Here is a 16,144-nt window from a genome sequence, read left to right as displayed (position 1 = left end):
GCAAGGCTGTTAGGATTAGCTTGTTTGCTGCTTCTGCCTGGCCATTGCTCTGCGGGTGGCAGACTGAGGCACTTGCATACTTGGTGCCCATGTCCCCATGTAGTCCTTGATGGTGTCATAGTCGAATTGACATCCATGATCAAAGACTATGCACTGTGGTACACCGAATCTTGTGATGATAGTTTTCCATATGAATGTCCTTACTTAGGCTGCCTTTATGTACTTAGTGGGTTCAGCTTCTATCCACTTCGTAAAGTAATCTATTGCCACAATGAGATACTTCCTGCCTGCTAACCCAGTGGTGAAAGGTCCCAATATGTCCATTTCCCACTGAGCAAACGGGACCGGGCTGAGGATTGGAGTAAGATCATTTGCTGGCTGGTTTATAACTAGTGAATACTTTTGACACTTGTCGCATTTCTTCACATATGCTAGCGCGTCTTGCGTGAGAGTTGGCCAGTATGCCCCCTTTCTAAGGACTTCTACTCCCAATGCCTTTCCACCAATGTGGTTAGCGCATATTCCCGAGTGGGCTTCTTCCATAATGCCCTCCTGCTCCCACTCTGGGATACACCTCAGTAGTGGCTTTGAGAAGCCTTTCTTGTTGAGTTCGTCATTCATCACCACATACCAGTTGGCGTCCTTCTTCACCTTCTTAGCCTGCACTTCATCATCGGGCAGTGAGACTTGAACTTTGTACGCCAAAATGTCTGAGAACCAGACTCTCTGCCTTCCAATGCAGTTAATCTGCTCCTTTTCAGTGATGCTGCTTTCCTCTAGGACTTCAACCATCACTGTCCTTGTGAGGCTCTGTAATGTGGAACTGGCTAACTTAGATAAAGCGTCAGCCTGAGAGTTTCCTGCTCTTGGAACCAAGTCTATCTGGAAGTGGACTAGCTGGGCTGCCAGTTCCTTTACTTTGGTTACATATTTCAGCATGGCAGCTTCTTTAATCTTGTACGTTCCCTGCAGTTGGTTGGCGACGAGCTGGGAATCAGTTTGCAGGTGTACTTTGCAGGCTTCGGTTGCGAGGCTCTTACGCAGCCCTGCCAGCGCCGCTTCGTACTCCGCTTCGTTGTTTGATGCTTTGAACTTGAACTTTATGGCGTACTCGAAGACGTTTCCTTCTGGAGATATCATTATGACTCCTGCTCCACTTCCGGTTTGGGCTAAGGACCCATCTACTTCCACCTTCCAAACCCCAATATCATTTTCCTTCTCCTCATAGGAGGCTTCCACTATGAAGTCCACTAAGGCTTGTGCCTTAATGGCTGCCCTAGGTTTGACCTCGAATTCGTACTCAGAAAGTTCAATTGCCCACTTTAGGAGTCTGCCTAATGCATCCATTTTCTGTAACGCTTTTTCCATTGGGTAATTTGTGAGGATTTCTATTACATGTGCGTCAAATTATGGTTTTAGTTTCCTTGCTGTTGTGACCACTGCGAAAGCCAGCTTTTCTACCAATGGGTACCTTTATCTGCCTCAGTCAGCACATGGCTCACGAAGTATATTGGCCTTTGTTGCTTTTGTCTTTTCCACCAGCAGAACGGCTGCGATTGTCTGTATTGACACAGAGATGTACAGTTGCAGATTTTCCCTCAGCTCCGAGTTGATCATTGTTGGAACCTTAGTCAGATGCTCCTTAATACCCTCAAAAGCTTCTTTTTCTTTGGCTCCCCACTTAAATTCTCTGTTCCCTTTCAGTAGCTGATAGAACGGCAGAGCCTTATCCGCTGACTTGCTGATGAACCTGGTCAGCGCGGCCCGTCAACCGCATGATATCCTTGATGCACATAGGCTCAAGCAGGCTGAGGACTGCTTCAATTTTTTCTGGATTGACGTCTATCTCTCTCTCGCTAATCAGAAAACCTAAGAACTTTCCCGAGCTCACTCCAAAGACACATTTCTTCGGGTTGAGTTGGATTTTATAATTGTTCAGGGTGGAAAATGTTTTTTCCAGATCCATGATATGCCCTGCCTGCGTGACGCTCTTAACAATTGAGTCGTCAACGTATACTTCAACATTTCTACCCTTCTGGTGAAGGAACACTCTATCCATTGCCTTCTGAAAGGTTGCCCCAGCATTCTTCAGCCCGAAGGGCATAGCTATGTAATTGTACACTCCCCCTTCGGTGATGAATGTGGTTTTCTGCCTGTCTGGTTCATGCAGGCTGATCTGATGGTACCCTGAGAAGGCGTCCATGAAGCTTAGCAGTGCGTGCCCGCTGGTTGATTCTACCAGCTGATCTATCCGCGGCAGTGGGTAACAGTCTTTTGGGTATGCCTTATTGAGATTTGTGAAATCAACACACATTCTCCACTGGTCATTCGTTTTCTTCACCATGACCACATTGGCTAACCACTCTGGGTAGTCACAAGGTTCAATGAATCCTGCCTCCAAGAGTTTCTCTACCTCCTCCTGGATTGCTTGATTTTTCTCCATGGAGAAGCTTCGATTTTTCTGCCTAACTGGCTTAATATCCTCCTTCACATTCAGCCTGTGTACCATGACTGTAGGGTCAATTTCGGGCATCTCATCTGCGGAAAATGTAAAAATATCCTTGTTCTTCCTCAGCAGCTCTATGAGGTGTACTCCTACTCCTACTCCTGGATCAATGTCTTTTCCAATTTTCACCGTTCTCGATGGGTCACCTTCTGTGAGCTCAACTGTGACATGCTCCCCAGTGGGAAGTGGTCTAGCCATCTCCTCTTTTGCAGGCTCAAAGTTTTCCATTGCTAACTTCTGCTTATCCTTTTCCCTGTGATATTCTTCACGCTTCCTTTTCCTCGACTTTCTCTCAGCCTGCTCTGTGGGCCTTCTCTCGGAACCAGGTTGCTGTCTGGCTTTTGCGGGCTGCTTTAGGGCAGTTATGTAACATTGTTGAGCTGTCTTCTAACTTCCCCTGAGCTTTGCTGATCGTCCCTCATTAGTTGTGTAGGTCATGGCAAGGTGCTAGATGGATACCACTCCGCCTATCTTGTGGATGAGTGGTCTTCCCATGATCACATTGTAGGGTGAAGGAGAGTTTATCACAAGGAACTCTGCTCGAACATCACGCCTTCTTGATCTCTCACCCACCCGGACTGAGAGCTCGATTATGGCTTCCGAAGTAAGCCCTAATCCATTAAACTCGGTGACTTCGTAACTCACCCTCTTCAGATCCTTCTTGTCCAACTTCAGCTCGTTGAACGCGCTGATGTATATGATGTTGGTTGAGCTGCCTCCATCTATCAATGTCCTATCCACTTCCCAGTTTGCAATTCTCATTGACACTACCAGCGGGTCATCATGGGGTTAAATTATGCCCTTCTAGTCATACTCGTCAAACGTGGCTCGCGGCTGCGGGGGAAGAGGTGGCTATCTACGCTTTTCATTGTCGTTTATCTGATGTATCATCGCCCGCAGGTCAGCTCGTGCTCTGTTAATAGTTCCCCCATGCACTAGACCCCCACTAATCACATACACCCTGCCTTCCGGCTTGCCATCTCTGTCTCTGTCCCCAGCTGGACCCCTATGACCTTCTCTGCGATAAGCGCGGCCTGTTCAATCCTCGTCCCTCCTTCTGGGACGGTCATCGCGCTGCTTAAACCGATTCAAGTACCCTCTTCTGACTAAATCCTCTATGTTATCCTTCAAGTGTGTGCATTCCTCAGTGGTGTGGCCATGGTCCCTATGGAAGTCACACCACTTGCTAGTATCACGGTTCCTATTAACCATCCTCGGGGGTCTCTGCCACTTATCATCAGCTTTATTCACGCTGAATATATGAGACCTGGAATGGGTTAGTGCGGTATACTGGTTGAACCTCTCAGGCCTTGGCCCTCTCTTTGGATCTGACCTTCTCACCCCCACTGCCCTGTCCGCTTCTCTGCGACTCTGCTCAGCCCCGCTCGGTTGGTCCGCCCTGGGTGTGTTCTATGCCTGGGCGACCTCTGCCCGCTTAACTGAGTCACCGGGTGCTTTCCTACCCAGCATTGCTCTGTCAGTCTCGTCTGCTTTGATGAACTCATGCGCTTTACCTAGCGCTTCAGCAAGTGTTTTGAGGCTCTTACGCCCCATATACGCTCTGAATGGTGATCCTGGTAGTAAGCCACTCTGCATTGCTAGTAGCGCTACCTCTTGACTCATATTTGGGATGGTCGTTGCCTCTTTGTTGAATCTGGCGATAAACTCCCTCAGGGGCTCGTCTTTTCCTTGAACTAATGACATCAGCTCGGTTGTCATCTTAGTTCGATATACCAGGGTTATGAAATGCTCTATGAACATTCTCTTCAGCTGGTTATACGAGTATGCGGAACATTTGGGAATGGCTCCATACCACTTCGCTACCAGCCCCTCCAGGGTCGGCGGGAAAGCCTTAGACGAGATTGAGTCTGTCATAGTGTAAAGTACCATGTGGTTCTCAAAAGATGATATGTGGCTTTTGGGTGTTGTGGTTCCGTTGTATCTGCAGCTTGGCATCTTTACCTTCTCCATTGATTCTTCCAGAATCTCCCGGCAAAATGGGGAATTATCTGGAACAACCTAGATTCGCGCTCGTTTGTCTCTCTCCGGGCTGGGTCCTCGCTCAGAGGCTGGCGACCTGCTGCGTGGGACCTGCTTCTCCGGGCCGAATCGAGCGGAGTTATTTCCTCCACGCTCTATTCTCGATCCAGGTTACGAACTTCCAGCTCCAATACTTTCTTCCTCAGCTGGATGAGCTCTTTTTGCTCAGGGGTGAGGGTTGAGGACGCCGGCTTCTTTTTGCGGGCTCCGCAGTTGCCGTTGTCGGTGACGGACATGCCCCCTTACCCATATTGGTGAGGACCGCCGTTATTGCTGCCAGTTGCTCCTTACTGCACTTAGAGAGGTTCTGCAGGATGGCTGGCATATTTACGGGCTGCGGTTTCTGGGTTACAGGTGCTGAAACAATGAGCTCATTGTTCGCGCCTGTTAACGGCATTCCGTATTTGAAAATGGAACTGGATCCTGCCGGGTATAGTGGTTTCGACGCCGCTTTAGCAGCAGCCGATGTCGATCCGATGGGGTTAGATTTCTAAGAGATGGTCGATTTAGGATTTCCGGTGGATCCTTTTGGATCGAGGGTTACTGGGGGTGTTTTTTGTGGTGTTTGGTTGGTCTCATTAGTTTTGGACAAGGGTTTCAGTACAGTTTCTTCTCCGGCCATGGTGGTTAGTTAACTAGTCCCTAGCTCAGTTGGTGAACCTCAGGTTAGATGATCCTTCCCCTCCTTCTAGCGCCAATTGTTCCAAGTGTGGATCCAAAGGTTTTGCTGGGTGAGCTGGGTCCCGTCAACTACCTACACAAGGCAGCACACGTAAACTGCCCTCGGGGGTGGCTCGAGGAACCCCCCTCCGAATCTTAAGTTAGAGTGTTTAGAGAGAGAAAGTGTACTTAGAAAGATGTAGAAAATATAATAACTTGAGTGTCTAACCTCTTTTCCGTTGTACTTTACCCTCTATTTATAGGCGTACCATCTCCTTCGTGGAGAGTTCAGCCTAGTCAGCCCTGCGGGCTGACTCCACCGGGCTAATGAGCAATCCTTTAATTGCTTTCTCGGCAGTGAGTACGTGCGCATCCTGGGGGCTGGGCGATAGTTCAGCGGGAGCTATCCTATACAACTAGCCCCTCAAGAGGTGTTATGAGGTCACTCATGCCGACTCTTTGCTTGCAGGTACATTATTCTTAATTGAGCCCAGCTGGAAGGAATAGCTTAGCAGGTTCTATCCCCTACAATAATAATTGACAAAATTTTTATTAAAAAAAATATCACCTATTATTAACATTTCTTAGCATACGCCTTATCTGAATTTTCTCCGGGTGATGATCGGCCGCGCAATCATTCAATAAACTCAAACATAATTCTAAATAAGATTTCTTAAATGATTGAAATCTACTTTATTACAATGCAAAAGAAGATTAGATCATAAAAAATAAGTTCAGATCAAAAAAATCATTTTAATATGAATTATTTATTATCGTTAACTCAACATTTCTTAATTTTTTTTAATCACTCGGTCTATTTCTCTCTTCTCCAATTCCCTCCATCCCTAATTTTTTTATCCAAATGAAATAAACTTTCTCCTCTATTTCCTTTCTCTTCATTTCCATTAATTCTTTTTTTTTTTTTTTGTTTTGAAAGTCATTTCCTTTTATCCTAACAAACTCTTAATGTCCCTCAAAAATAAAAACACACTCTTGATATTAGATTTTGATTTATTATTTTTATTTACATCTTTTATGGGTGAGTAATAACAGATTTTGAGTATACTACTAGATGTAAATTTATATTTTCAGGAATTAATTATCCGACAACTCATTTTTTATCCGACAACTCTTAACATTTTTTTTTTTTTTTTTTGACATGTATCATATGCGAACAGATCAAGCCATAAATACAACCTTTTTTATTATAATCTTCGTTACAACGATCAGCTGTAGAAGAGCCTGCTATAGTTCATATATGAAGATGATAAGTATTATCTTCTTTATAACCATTAATGGTTATGCAATTCACGATACTACATTAGGAATTGTACTGTATGTGTCAATCCACGGGATGTGTAAATTGCGAAAAAGATAAATTAAGTAAAAAAAAAATGACCAAAGTACTATCGTAATTAGCAGAATCATAAACACGAATGAACAATACACCATATTAAAGGTGTGAAAAAAAATTGAAGATATCATGGCAAACAAAATACGTAGTATTACATGTAAAACTAGTCACATACTATGAAAAAAAAAAAAAAAAAAAAAAAGGAAAGAAAAACCAAAAAAATGTCACTAACCATATAGATCAGACATTACTAATGCACTAACAGTAACGTACAATAATTTTTTGGGTGTTTAGAAAGCCACAAGGGCGGGGATGAGAATCGATCCCAAGATCTCCTGAAATCGGGAGAGAAGATTTAACCACTTGAGCTATCCCTCACTCTCACAGTAATGTACAATAATGGTCACTAACAAACGAAAAGAGCAACTTAACAATTTACAAATATTTATAATTCATATGCACGTATAAGTGCACGGTTAACTAATTACAGACCTAATCGAGATTAAATTATTTCTCTCTCAGCTCGTTCTTTTTTGTTTAATTTGTTACTTTTGATCATTTTTCTCACACAAAAAGAATTCATGTGTAGCAATTAATGACTTAATGAGCTAGGAACGGACTACCAAGTATACGAATTACTTATATTAAACCTTATTGTTAGTTATTTTTTTGAAATAGTTGTCAAAAAAAAAATTGAAATAAAACTGATTCATAAATAAGTCATACGATATCTACAAAGAGATGTAGATCTAACAGATACGAAGTACATCCTAATTGAATCAAATAAAATCATTCCGTAAGCAAAACAACGATCGTTGTTGCAGATTGTACATTCTTCATACCCTCTTTTAGATTGCTGTGATTTACAACCTTCTTCGGTGGGGGGTCTACCGATCTGTTGTAGCCATGTAGAAAATTTCCGTCTACTTCGATAGATTATTGTCGAAATATTAACCTCTTTTTCAATCCCTCACAAAATTTTAGTTATTATTAAACCTAGCTTATTCAAAACATAAGTCGTTTTTCATATTCATGAATATTGCCCCACCAACTTCAACTAATAACTACATACCCAACCTGCCAACCACATGTTTCATACACTTAACTTATCAAAGGCCAATGCAACCAACCCACCTTAATTATCTTAACGTAGACTTCTTTGAAAAAACAAAAAAAAAAAAAAAATACTTATTACTCCGTATGTATTAAACTACATTCACCCTATTTCCTCCGTGATGATGCCCACAATTACACAACAAAGTCAAACATACTTAATGGTAAATTATTGTTGACATGCAATTCCTTATGCAGGGCCGTCGATTCCCAAAAGAAAGATTGAAGGGTTAAACGAAAATATACTAGTAATTTCAAGTGGGGGAAAAAAAAATTACTAATACCATGCTTGTAAAAGAAAAATAGTAATACTTGTAAAAAGAAAAATAGTAGTACAAGTTTCAAGTAGTGACTAAAATTAAAAAGTAAAAGATTACTTTAAAACAAAAAGAAGTAAAAGTAAAAGGATAATTAAAAAAAAAAGGAAAAAAAAAATGGAAGTAACACCCTCCTTCAAGAATCGAACAGCACACGTCCAGACCTGCTTGTGACTAAAGTTGACGGTAGCCACTCTAACCATCAATATTCAAAAAAAAAAAAAAAAAAAAAAGCTAAACATTACAAAGTTGGATCTAAGTCCACCTTTATTCTATATATCATATATAGCTAAGGGGGCCAGCCTTCAAAACAAAAAGGCCGCAGTTGGGCCACAGGGGGCCGGGCCTCCACCAGCACTCTCCCCGCGCTCCGCCCTTGTGCACGGTAATACAGGATTTATGAATTATTAGAAGAAAATTTTGACAATTGCCACTCACTATATTCTTTCTATTTTAGTAATTACCACCTTCTATTATTTTTTTTTTTTTTTTAAAAATTACCACCTAATCTTTTCTAAAACACCAAAAGTTCCCACCTAGTTACCTCTCAACCACCTTATGACATCATGTAGGCCCCACATGTTACCTTCCCTTCCTATTTCCCTCCCATTTCTCACTCGGTTTTCATTAAGGCGGGTAAGTTGCCATTATTAGTATTTAATACAAGTAATCACTCCATGATTAGTGTTGCCATGGGGTCGGAGTTTGCCTTTGATATAAGCTAATTTAAGTGTATGAAACATGTAGTTGGTAGGGGTGAAAGTAGTTCGGATTAAAACTGAACCAAACCAAATTAGTAATTCGGTTTGGATTTATTTTTAATTCGGATTGGATCGGTTTGGAGAAATGAAAAAATATGTATTACGGATTGGATTCGGTTTGGGGTTTAATAAAAACGAAAACTGAATTATAAACTGAATTTCGATGACCCATCACTTTAAGCTCATTTTCTTTTGTAAAAGTATCCAACCCCTTTCACTTTTCATATATAAACTAAAAAAAAAAACTTATTCTCCTTTCTCAATATATTACTCTCTTACAAAAAATGCAGTTAACAAGAAGAGGTTGAATGATTGTATGAATTTTCTCAGTGAAGTTCGGGTTTCGGATTTGAATGTTGCAAAAGAAGGAACAAATTTCGATTTGGATTGGATTCTAAATTGAAAAACTGAATTAATTCGGTTTGGATTGGATTAGATCGAATCTTTATTCGGTTTGGATTCGGATTGAAATTTTCAAATTGAAATAATTCAGATTGGATTCGGTTTTGGCTATAATCCAAACCGCTAACCGAACTTTCACCCCTAGTGGTTGGGTAGTTAACGTGAGTGGGGCCATTACATTGTACAAAATTAGAAATGTCTGAGTGCGGCTAATAATACTCCATTTTAAAATATACCAGCTACGAGAAATTCGTGCGTCTAAATCTATCAAGTTTTTTTAATTTTCTATTATTTTTCAAATGGATTTTTTTTTTTCCAGATGTTAGTTTTTTTGTAAGATGGTAGTTTTATTTGTTTTTTTTTTTTTAAAAAAAAAGACAAAAATGAGAGGGGTAGTTTGGGAAAGTAAAATTTATCACCCAAAACCCCCTTAGACTTTATATGTTAAAATAACACGATAAATCCCCATACTTAAATGAATCATGTTTTCATTTCAGACGTTAAGTATTAGAATGGTTAATTACCAGATTTGACTTTTTCATCACTTGGCGGATTAAGGGGGCGATACTACCCTTCTTAATCTGCCTTTAGGTCTTGCACAGAGGCGGACTATTGTAGAGACTGGACGGGGTTTGACCCCTGATAACATTTTGGATAAAAAATTTTAGTCAGTGTAAAGACCCAATTTAATTAAAAATAAAAAAAAATGAAAAATACATTGCTTTTGCCGCCTAGGAAAGCTAATTACATCAAAAGAAGTATAAGAAATTGATTTTGGCACACCCTTAATTGATTTAGGCACACCCTTAATTGATTTAGGCACACCCATATGTGAGTAGAGCATAGAAAACTGTGCTTTCACATAAAGGTGTGCCAAAATCAATTTAGGGTGTGCCAAAATTATTTCCCGAAGTATATTATAGACTTATACTCAATTCACTTAAAAAAAAAGTACTGACACAAGCCTAAATCTTTCCCAAGTATTTTTCAATTATTCAAGGTAGCAATTGAATTCCTACTTCCAAGAATAAGTGAAAATATCAGGCATTCATTAATTTGTACGATTGTACATGACTACTTTTCATTATTTAAAAAAAAAAAAACTTTTGGTTTCATTAATTTTTTTTTTCCAATTAAATTTCTACGTTATACAGAGTATTGATCAGGTTGAGTAAGCATTAAAAAAACAAATTAATAATTTTAGGCAAGATCAATAAATTATTCGATTAAAATTATAGAGCACGTTATGCCTTCTGGAATGTCGTTCTTTATTTATCTACTTAGGGCCTATTCTGAACTGAACTAATTAGAGCTGAACTGAAATTAAGCTGAAGTGAACATGCCTTTAATCTATCAATTGACAAGTTGCTTTTAACTTTAATTTTGTTTTATACTTATGGTTTGTGAATTGTAATGCTTTGCTAATAAATAAATTAGTCACTAATGAATGTATTTTTAATTGCTTAAAGTTAATCACTAAAAATTATTGGCCCCTAAAAGAAAAGGTTTCAAGATCCGCCACTGGTCTTGCAGCTGCACAAAGCACACTTTTTTTTTTAAACAAAGTTGGAGCGTTTAACTTTTCTCTCAAGAAAACCACTTCTTCACCATCTTTCTTGGACTTCTTTGTAACAGCAAAAGAAGGACCTTCATAATAATTATCCTCAATCTTGTCGCTGGAAGCCCTAAATGGGGAAAAGGGGAATTAAGTCATTAAAGGATCACGTGACATGATCAACGTCATAAATAAAAGTCATTATGTCATTCCGTTAGAAGGTAGTCAATTACAACATTTTATACTTTAAAGGTACTAGTTAATTACAACATTTTATTATTAGGTTAGTTTTTCGCAAAATTTGGAGTCTAAAAGTTATTTTTTCACAAAAGTCCTAAACAAATTACATACTGAAAAATGACAACCAGTCAAAAGAATAGCAGTAAGATATATATTATCAAACTTAGTGTTTAGTTCATGTGTCAATTAAATTGTTGCGACATTGCAAATTTTTACAAACACGAAGTATCATACATATTTCTTACTGATTGAATGAAAGCTGGAACAATACAGAGTGTATAAAGTGAGTGTGTAATTATAATAGGAAATTTTGACAATTACCACCTTCTATTATGTCCATTTTAGCAATTACGACCTTGTATTTTTTTTTTCTGAAAATTACCACCACCTATTTTCAAAAACATCAAAAGTTACCACCTTCTCCACCACATGACGTCATCTTGCCTATTTCCCTCCCATTTCCCCTTCCTCACTTCGATTCTCATCTCCCCTGTCTCTCTTCTCTCTCCTTCACCATTAATGGCAATCAATTCTTCCTCACCCACCTAATACTTTATGAAAATTTACTCTCTATTGTCACATCATCTCTCTCCCTCATAATTCTTGGTCAAAGTAGTTGCTAAATTGCTAAAAATTGTACCTTGTTCCGGGCGAAGTATCATACTTCCTCCATTCTATTAATATTGCAACAATGGACTTTTTGCACTATTCACCATTCTTGTTTGACTATATAATATGATTTATACGTTAAGCAAAATATAGTCATGTGGGATCTTGTTGGATTCGTCTCACAAAATACTTTCACAATATCAACTTTATAATTTTTACTCTAACACAATTATAGATATTTATCATATAAAATATGCCTTGGGATGCGTAATTTCCTCCTTGTTGCAATATTAATAGAACGGATGAAGTAGTACAATTGGGTTGGAAACGTCATTGTTGTAGGGGGACCAAGCTAGGAGGCCTTTGGTTGTTAGAACTTTACACTGTAATTGCATGCTAATTTGTGCAATGTGGTTTTATATTCATGAATTAGTTGTCAATTAATTCACCCATTGAACACCCTCACCCTTAATTTGATTCGCAAAATCCTAATTTTAACCCTAATTTGATGTTAATTTGATTCGCAAAATTACAATCATAAACCCTAAAACGCATTGAAAACCCCTAATTGAGGAAATTAAGATGAATAACATACCTTTCTTTTTGGGAATCATTGTCATGTTGTAGCAACAACTAATAATTGTTCGTCAATTTGGATTTAGGGCCTGTTCTCATTGACTGAACTGAACTGAACTGAACTAAACTAAACTGAACTGAGCTGAGCTGAACTGAACTGAAATGAATATTTTATAAAAGAAGGAAATTAGGAGCTGAATTGAACTGAACTGAACTGAGCTGAACTAAACAGAACTGAACTGAATTTCAACGTAAGAGAACATACCCTTAGAGGAGTGAATTGAAGTGTTCTGATTTTTTTGGGGGAAAAAAAGTAAGAGGAGAGATGAGAATCGAGGAAAGAATGAGAAATGGGAGGAGAATAGGCATGATAACGTCATGTGGTGGAGAAGGTGGTAAATTTTGAAGTTTTTGAAAATAGATGGTGGTAATTTTCAAAAAATAAAAAAAATACAAGGTGTTAATTGCTAAAATGGACATAATAAAAGGTGGTAATTGTCAAAATTTCCTAATTAATACTTAATAATTGAGATTTGAATGACAAGGACTACTAATAAAACCTTTAATTATCAGATCATTATTACATGTAATACGATATTATATCAAAGGGTCGTCCCTATACCCTTGGGAGTATTATTGATCAGTGTTAGGGGTGAGCAAACCGAGTACCCGATCAAAATTTTAAGACCTGGACTTGGAATTGGTTGGAACTGGGTCCTAAATTTCGGAACCGGAATTGAAATTGCTTTAACCGGGTCCTAAAATTTAGGAATTGGAATTGGAACCACCGGGTACCGGTTCCGGTTCCAGATATCCACTTATGTATGTAATTTTTAAAATATAATACAAATTATAATTCTTATTTTAGTTGGTATCATTATTAGTGTTTAATACTTATATTTATATATGCATTAAGCTATTTGTATTCATGTTAGGTATAAATAATACTTTTTTATTTTACAAATTAAATACATTTAACATATTTTTATTATCAAAATTTATTTAGTTTAGGATATAATGGGTAACTGGGTACTCAACCAGTTCCGGTTCCAAAAAGTTGAGGATTGGAATTGGAATTGGTTATAACCGGGTCCTTTACCCAGAATTGGAACCACCGGGTCCAATCTCGGTTCTGAACCTGCCGGTTTCTAACCAGTTCCGGTTCCAATTCCGGGTTCCCGGAATTTTTGCTAACCCCTAATCAGTACCTCCTCTATAAAAGGGTCCTCCTCTTCATCTCTTTTTCATCATCAAAAACACATTACACCAAAAACAAAAAAGGAAAAAAAAAAAAGAAAAGAAAAGAAAACAAGAATGGTTTCAATTAAGGTGATGATTTTGTTAGTTTTGGTAGCAATAATGATGGTTGCTACAAATGCTGAACCCATGCACAATCCTCATTCTCTGAGGAACATCATAATCCAAGAATTTGTTGCTGATAAAAATATTAACAATCCTCTCCACGATTGCCTTCCACAAGGGTATTATTGTACACCATTTAGCTCCTGTTGCTCTGGCAATTGCATCCCTTTTCCTATTGGGGTGTGCATATAATGCCCAAGTATCCGCTTTCCAGTCCCTTTTGAAGTGTGCGGTTAATGCCCAACTATCTATCTCCAATTAAGTCGTTTATGTTATCAATACTCTTACATATGCATGCTACTATATATGCTTGTAATGTAATGTGAGTTTTGGATTTAAATAGCTTCATCATTTATGTATGAGAAGCTTAATTATTTCCATATCAATAAATAAAATCAAGTGTCTTGTTTGTTTCTTATTTCAAAAGGCCATTGTTTTTTTTTTTTTTTTTTTTTTCTCTCTCACTCTAAAATGAAGTTTCATTGCTACTTGGAATATTGTTGCAAGGAAGACCTTTACTATCAAATCATAAAACAAATGAGTTAAGAAGCAACGATCACTTTATATAACTTAAAGGATTTTTTAACAATTATCACCTACAATTATTGCTATTTTAACAGGTACCATCTACAATTTTTTTTTTGAAATTTACCACCTACTATTTTTAAAAATCAAAATTTTCTACCCACTAGACTCGCTCTCAAGTCTCAACTCAAATGCGACGTCACATGGGGCCCACTGAATACCTTCCCACCTTTTTTCCTCCATTTCTTTCTTTCTCACTCGATTCCTCATTCTCTTTTATTGTACTCCTCTCAAATTTGGGGAAAAACTTCAATTTGTGAAATAATTAACATGAATATTTAATTTAATTTGAGGTTAATTCCATAATTTTGAAAGGAGTACAATATAAAGGAATGAGAAATCAAGAGAGACGAAAGAAAGAAAAGGAGGGAAATAGGGTGAGAAGGTAGTTAGTGGATCCCACATGACATCACACTTTAGTTCAGAGCCTAACAGGTGAGAAGTTTAGATGTTTTAAAAAATAGTAAGTGGAAAAATTAAAAAATAAATAAAAATTGTAGGTAGTAATTCCTAAATAGCAATTATTAGATGAAGCCCGTGCGATATACAATTTGTTTGAATTTTTTAAAACAAATTTTTTTGTATTTATGTGGTAAAATTTCTTATATATTTAGATAAAATTCCTAATCAAAAATAATAATTTATATATAATTAATTTAAATTTAAAAATTTTATTAGTCGATTTTGCTTACGTGACATTTGAATTATTTAATTCTAAAAGAAATTAATAATCTCTTATTTAATTGGCTGCAACTAAAATTTATAATATTACGTGGTGCGCTAAGATAATTAAATCCTACGTGGCTCTCTAAAAACACGGGAAAAAACTCATATATATATATATATATATGTGTGTGTGTATGTGTGTGTGTGTGTGTGTGTGTGTGTGTGTGTTAAGCAGTGTCAAAAAATCCTAAGATAAATTATGAAAATTGTTAAAAATAAATAAATAAATAAATAATAATAAAAACTAATTATTGTAGGTGTGTGTCAAAAAAATACATTATTGTTGGCAATTGTTGATGGTTAGCAATTGTTGGAGGTGGTTACATTATTGTAGGTGGTTAGCAATTGTTGGTTGGTACACCCAGGCACCCGAATCAAAACTATTTTTTTCAAATAAAAAAAGCAAAAAGAACATAACTTATATTTGTAATGAACATCACGACTTTATAGAAGAACACAACATTAAAATATAAAGAGCGTGATAATTTTGATGAAATAGTTTTTTTAAATGTAAAAAAGATAATTACCAATTAATATTTACCACGTATTTAATGTAAATTCATTTCAAAATATTCAGTTTTCAATAATGTCTCTCTCTAAAATTATTTTTATCAAGATTTCATTTTCAAATTTTAAAATTTGAAATTCATTTTGAAAATTTCAGATTCCAGTATTTATTCTCCAAACTAATCTTCAAAATCCAATGTTTTAATAACCCCAACAACTATTTGTAGGGATTAGAGTCATGAAAATATAAAATTACAACAAATAAAACCCAAAATTAAAAGTTTAGGAAATCTGAAAATTTATTTATAATCAAAATAATTGAACTTTAACACAATGTCAACATAATATAATCAAAATCGTGTGCGCGGTCGGCCAAAACCCTAGCCATTGAAATTAAACTTTTCACTCCTTCCGCCTTATTACTGATAACTCCCTCCTCTCATCTTTTTCTATATATCACCACCCTAAACAACAGCCGCCATTAAAGGCAACCGGAATCAAGGAAGGGAAGGGATGGTTGCCGGAATTAAACGGAGAAGGAGTTAGGACGGTCGAAATTGAACGGGGAAGGGATGAGAGGGCGAAAATGAGCGAGGAAAGGAATTGAAGGGGTGGAAATAGTGGGGGAAGGGTGGGGGATATCGGAATCGGAAGGGGATGAGAGGGGTCTGGTCGGAATTTGACATGGGAAGGTAAGTGAGGGCGGAAACTTAAGGGGAAGGCGGCGGAAGCAAAGGGAAGGGAGATCGAGGGTGGTTAATGGAGTTGGATGGGTCATGGGGATGAGGTGTTGGCTATGGCGGTACAGACGACATCATCAGCAGCAGTGGC

At 37.8% G+C, this 16,144-nt stretch overlaps 3 protein-coding genes across 3 annotated transcripts; all 3 read right to left on the bottom strand.

The window, feature by feature from the left end:
• Nucleotides 1-204: 204 nt before the first annotated feature.
• LOC145600759 (uncharacterized) lies at nucleotides 205-1,368 on the bottom strand. Its single transcript, XM_081656627.1, has one exon. It carries the CDS (start codon nucleotides 1,366-1,368, stop codon nucleotides 205-207), a length of 1,164 nt encoding a protein of 387 aa, XP_081512753.1.
• A 114-nt stretch (nucleotides 1,369-1,482) lies between these two features.
• Nucleotides 1,483-3,268, bottom strand: LOC145600758 (uncharacterized). The gene is made up of 4 exons (XM_081656626.1): nucleotides 2,966-3,268; nucleotides 2,240-2,854; nucleotides 1,751-1,978; nucleotides 1,483-1,707 (listed from the first exon to the last, which is right to left on the bottom strand). The coding sequence occupies exons 1-4, from the start codon at nucleotides 3,266-3,268 to the stop codon at nucleotides 1,483-1,485; spliced, it is 1,371 nt and encodes a 456-aa protein (XP_081512752.1).
• Nucleotides 3,269-3,916: 648 nt separating this feature from the next.
• Nucleotides 3,917-4,477, bottom strand: LOC145600757 (uncharacterized). The gene has a single exon (XM_081656625.1). The coding sequence runs from the start codon at nucleotides 4,475-4,477 to the stop codon at nucleotides 3,917-3,919; it is 561 nt and encodes a 186-aa protein (XP_081512751.1).
• Between the last annotated feature and the right edge of the window lie 11,667 nt (nucleotides 4,478-16,144).

The sequence above is a fragment of the Chenopodium album genome, chromosome 21, assembly GCF_948465745.1.
Source record: "Chenopodium album chromosome 21, dcCheAlbu1.1, whole genome shotgun sequence".
NCBI lineage: Eukaryota > Viridiplantae > Streptophyta > Magnoliopsida > Caryophyllales > Amaranthaceae > Chenopodium > Chenopodium album.
Note: the sequence above shows the minus strand (reverse complement) of the source record. Positions and strands in the feature narration are given on the sequence as shown.